Raw genomic sequence first — 5,000 nt, forward strand, 5'->3', positions numbered from 1 at the left:
GGGGCAAGTGCTGTGAGTAGCAGCAGCAGTGCCTATAGACACACAGACAAAGGTCCCCCGTGTAGCCTCTAGCAGGGCTGTAGGGGCAAGTGCTGTGAGTAGCAGCAGCAGTGTCCTATAGACACAAAGACAAAGGTGCCCCGTGTAGCCTCTAGCAGGGCTGTAGGGGCAAGTGCTGTGAGTAGCAGCAGCAGTGCCCTATAGACACACAGACAAAGGTCCCCCGTGTAGCCTCTAGCAGTGCTGTAGGGGCAAGTGCTGTGAGTAGCAGCAGCAGTGCCCTATAGACACACAGACAAAGGTTCCCCGTGTAGCCTCGAGCAGGGCTGTAGGGGCAAGTGCTGTGAGTAGCAGCAGCAGTGCCCTATAGACACACAGACAAAGGTGCCCCGTGTAGCCTCTAGCAGTGATGTAGGGGCAAGTGCTGTTAGTCGCGATTAGTAGTAGCAGTGTCTAGAGACACAGACAAAGTTCCCCCGTGTAGCCTCTAGCAGTGATGTAGGGGCAAGTGCTGTTAGTAGCAGCAGCAGTGTCTATAGACACAGACAAAGGTGCCCCGTGTAGCCTCTAGCAGTGCTGTAGTGGCAAGTGCTGTTAGTAGCAGCAGCAGTGCCCTATAGACACAGACAAAGGTTCCCCGTGTAGCCTCTAGCAGGGCTGTAGGGGCAAGTGCTGTGAGTAGCAGCAGTGAGGGGTGGGTGGGTGTCAGTGGGTGGTGTCGCAGGTGGCTACCTTGCTTTTGGTTTTCGCGAGCCAGGAAATCAGCGACAGGGCCTTCACGCGGATGCTGTCTCCCAGCTGAGGGTTAGAGGCCAGCTGTGGAGACATTGAGCCAAGGGAAAATACAAATAAAAGTTGAAAAAACTAAAACTACTTACGAACGAGCTACGGGCCAAGGGGTCTGTTCGCAAGTCCCAACTTTACCCCCGTCGATTCCAAACGTGTTGTACGGCGTGTGCACTAAACACGCGGGAATGGCTTTAGAAGTTGTGGTTCTTCACGTTCTGTAGATGTAGATGCCACTGGTTATTCACGATCTGTAGATGTAGATGCCACTGGTTCTTCACGTTCTGCAGATGTAGATGCCACTGGTTCTTCACGTTCTGTAGATGTAGATGCCACTGGTTCCTCACGTTCTGTAGATGTAGATGCCACTGGTTCTTCACGTTCTGTAGATGTAGATGTCACTGGTTCTTCACGTCCTGCAGACGTAGACGCCACTGGTTCTTCACATTCTGTAGATGTAGATGCCACTGGTTCTTCACATTCTGTAGATGTAGATGCCACTGGTTCTTCACATTCTGTAGATGTAGATGCCACTGGTTCTTCACATTCTGTAGATGTAGATGCCACTGGTTCTTCAAGATCTGTAGATGCCACTGGTTCTTCACGATCTGTAGATGTAGATGCCACTGGTTCTTCACGTCCTGCAGACGTAGATGATGCTGGTTCTTCACGTTCTGCAGATGCCACTGGTTCTTCACATTCTGTAGATGTAGATGCCACTGGTTCTTCACGATTTGAAGATGTAGATGCCACTGGTTCTTCACGATCTGTAGATGTAGATGCCGCTGGTTCTTCACCTTCTGTAGATGTAGATGCGACTGGTTCTTCACGTTCTGTAGATGTAGATGCCACTGGTTCTTCACGTTCTGTAGATGTAGATGCGACTGGTTCTTCATGTTCTGTAGATGTAGATACCACTGGTTCTTCACGTTCTGCAGACATAGATGCCACTGGTTCTTCACGTTCTGTAGATGTAGATGCCACTGGTTCTTCACCTTCTGTAGGTGTAGATGCGACTGGTTCTTCACGTTCTGTAGATGTAGATGCCACTGGTTCTTCACGTTCTGTAGATGTAGATGCCACTGGTTCTTCACGTTGTGCAGATGTAGATGCCACTGGTTCTTCACGTTCTGCAGATGTAGATGCCACTGGTTCTTCACGTTCTGCAGATGTAGATGCCACTGGTTCTTTACGTTCTGTAGATGCCGCTGGTTCTTCACGTTCTGTAGATGTAGGGGGGGCAGCACTTCCTGTGTGGGGGGGGGGGGGGGCAGCACTTCCTGTGGGGGTTGTCGCAGCACTTCCTGTGTGGGCAGTAGGAGGGGGAGGGGGGGCAGCACTTCCTGTGGGGGTTGGGGCAGCACTTCCTGTGTGGGCGGCAGGAGGTGGGGGGGGGGGGGGCAGCACTTCCTGTGGGGGTTGGGGCAGCACTTCCTGTGGGGGTTGGGGCAGCACTTCCTGTGGGGGTTGGGGCAGCACTTCCTGTGGGGGTTGGGGCAGCACTTCCTGTGTGGGCGGCAGGAGGTGGGGGGAAGGGCAGCACTTCCTGTGGGGGTTGGGGCAGCACTTCCTGTGGGGGTTGGGGCAGCACTTCCTGTGGGGGTTGGGGCAGCACTTCCTGTGCGGGTTGGGGCAGCACTTCCTGTGGGGGTTGGGGCAGCACTTCCTGTGTGGGCGGCAGGAGGTGGGGGGAGGGGCAGCACTTCCTGTGTGGGCGGCAGGAGGTGGGGGGGGGGCAGCACTTCCTGTGGGGGCGGCAGGAGGTCGGGGGAGGGGCAGCACTTCCTGTGGGGGCGGCAGGAGGTCGGGGGAGGGGCAGCACTTCCTGTGGGGGCGGCAGGAGGTGGGGGGAGGGGCAGCACTTCCTGTGGGGGCGGCAGGAGGTCGGGGGAGGGGCAGCACTTCCTGTGGGGGTTGGGGCAGCACTTCCTGTGGGGGTTGGGGCAGCACTTCCTGTGTGGGCGGTAGGAGGTGGGGGGGGGGGCAGCACTTCCTGTGGGGGCGGCAGGAGGTCGGGGGAGGGGCAGCACTTCCTGTGGGGGCGGCAGGAGGTCGGGGGAGGGGCAGCACTTCCTGTGGGGGTTGGGGCAGCACTTCCTGTGGGGGTTGGGGCAGCACTTCCTGTGGGGGCGGCAGGAGGTGGGGGGAGGGGCAGCACTTCCTGTGGGGGCGGCAGGAGGTGGGGGGAGGGGCAGCACTTCCTGTGGGCCTTCACCTGCAGCGAGAAGCGGACGAGGTCAGCGATGTTGGACGCCAGGATGGACACCTCGCTCTCAATCATCTCCTCAAACACCTCCATCGCCTCGCACGCCTTGTCCTGCGCAAGCAAACAACAAAAAAACATCATCCCCCATCGTACTGGAGATGACCTGGCTGGATTCCTGCCTGGCTGGCTGACCTGGGTGGATTCCTGCCTGGTGGGGTGGCTGGGTGGCTGGATGAGTGGGGTGAGGTGGGAGGGGTGAGGTGGGAGGGGTGTGGTGGGTGAGGTGGCTAGGGCTGGCTGGGGGTGGCTGGGAGTGGCTGGGGGTGGCTAGGGCTGGCTAGGGCTGGCTGGGAGTGGCTGGGAGTGGCTGGGAGTGGCTGGGAGTGGCTGGGAGTGGCTGAGGCTGGCTGGGGCTGGCTGGGAGTGGCTGGGAGTGGCTGAGGCTGGCTGGGGCTGGCTGGGAGTGGCTGGTAGTGGCTGGGAGTGACTGGGAGTGGCTGGGAGTGGCTGGGGCTGGCTGGTAGTGGCTGGGGGTGGGGCTGGGAGTGGCTGGGAGTGGCTGGGGCTGGCTGGGGCTGGCTGGGAGTGACTGGGAGTGGCTGGGAGTGGCTGGGGCTGAGAGTGGCTGGGGGTGGGGCTGGGAGTGGCTGGGAGTGGCTGGGGCTGAGAGTGGCTGAGAGTGGCTGGGAGTGGCTGGGAGTGGCTGGGGCTGGCTGCGAGTGGCTGGGGACTGGCTGGGGCTGGCTGGGACTGGCTGGGGCTGGCTGGGGCTGGCTGGGACTGGCTGGGGCTGGCTGGGAGTGGCTGCGACGCTCCGGCGAGCCACTGTCGTCCCACCTCGTCGATCGCCACGAGCCGCACCACCGCCTCCATCACTCGGGGCACCAGGGCACGCACGGCATTCTGGGAAAGGTCACGCAACCCGTTAGCCACGTGGACTCCCCTCTCGCCATCTTCACAGCGGCAGCAGCAGCTTCTGGCGGATCGTCATCATCGCCTAGCGCTGACGAAACTCGTTTATTTTGAACCGCTTGTTGCTGTGACCGTGAGACCTCCCCTGACCAGCGGGAACAGGTTTCACCCTTTGTGGCAATAAAGCGGTCGTGTTAACGATTAAGCACGTAAACTTGTGGTGAACTTGTACATAATACGAGATGCTCCTGGTCGTTTTTGACGATGATGGCATCCGTCTTTGAAACCGACTGGTCGACGCTGATACAAAGATCCCCCGTATAGCCCTAACAGACTGTAGGGGCAAGTGCTGTTAGCGAGCACCTATGAAGGCCGGAACGGTACACTAGGGGGTGGGTGGCCAACACCACGCACCGGCCGCCTTTGTCTCCCCAGTGGCGATGTTTACACACCGCACCAGGTACTCATTTGAGGCCGAGTCGACCTAGGGGAGGCCCGGGACCGGTTCAGATAATCGTCACTGGTGTTGGCCGTGAGCGGGAATCGAACCCGGGTCGCCAGGTTCATAGCGCAGCGTAGCGCTAACCGCTACACTGTCGCTCCCCACACTGATACACACAGACACACACAGGCACACAAAAAGATTCCCCGTACAAACACGCACAGACACGCACAGACACACACACACTCCACCACACACACAACAACAACCGCCATTCGCCACTAAGTGGCGGTGACGTCACTACGACGTTTGTGCCAGGCCATGTGCACCTTGAGGCCACGTGAAGTGTCGAACGCCCGCTGTCAGGAGGTCACGGGGCAGACCCAGGTGCCACGGGTCGACTGACTGAGATGACTGGCTGGTGCACCAACTGTGCCCCCTACTGTGCCAACCTGCTGTGCTTTAGCCACCCGGCGCTCCACTCATTGTTGTGAGCGTCGCTCCTCCGTCCTGCCTCCAACTGCCCAGTAGCGTCCTTCACGAGCCTCCTCCACAGAGGCCGATCTTGACACCGCTGGTACCAGTCATCGGCAAGTCCACTCAGCTCCATGTCCTCCTGTACCACATCACTCCATCTCTTCTCTAGCCCGTGCC

General features: G+C 59.1%; 2 protein-coding genes across 2 annotated transcripts in view; both read right to left on the reverse strand.

Moving 5' to 3' along the window:
• Window positions 1–5,000, reverse strand: part of LOC116938455 (importin-4-like) — a 28,260-nt gene that overhangs the window by 11,425 nt on the left and 11,835 nt on the right. Inside the window, exons 7-9 of the mRNA XM_076063873.1 lie at window positions 3,830–3,895; window positions 3,002–3,103; window positions 733–816 (exon numbers count right to left, since the gene is read on the reverse strand). Of these exons, the coding sequence (XP_075919988.1) occupies window positions 733–816; window positions 3,002–3,103; window positions 3,830–3,895 (252 nt within the window). The remainder of the gene's footprint in view (window positions 1–732; window positions 817–3,001; window positions 3,104–3,829; window positions 3,896–5,000) is intronic.
• On the reverse strand, window positions 825–2,031 carry LOC142922935 (uncharacterized; the record flags this gene model as incomplete). Its single annotated transcript, XM_076063874.1, has 1 exon — window positions 825–2,031. A coding segment is annotated over one exon (1,005 nt), but the record flags the coding sequence as incomplete, so codon positions are not given.

This window comes from Petromyzon marinus, unplaced genomic scaffold (assembly GCF_048934315.1).
Source record: "Petromyzon marinus isolate PM22_M1 ecotype Great Lakes invasive population unplaced genomic scaffold, UKy_Petmar_22M1.pri1.0 PM_Scaffold_222, whole genome shotgun sequence".
NCBI lineage: Eukaryota > Metazoa > Chordata > Hyperoartia > Petromyzontiformes > Petromyzontidae > Petromyzon > Petromyzon marinus.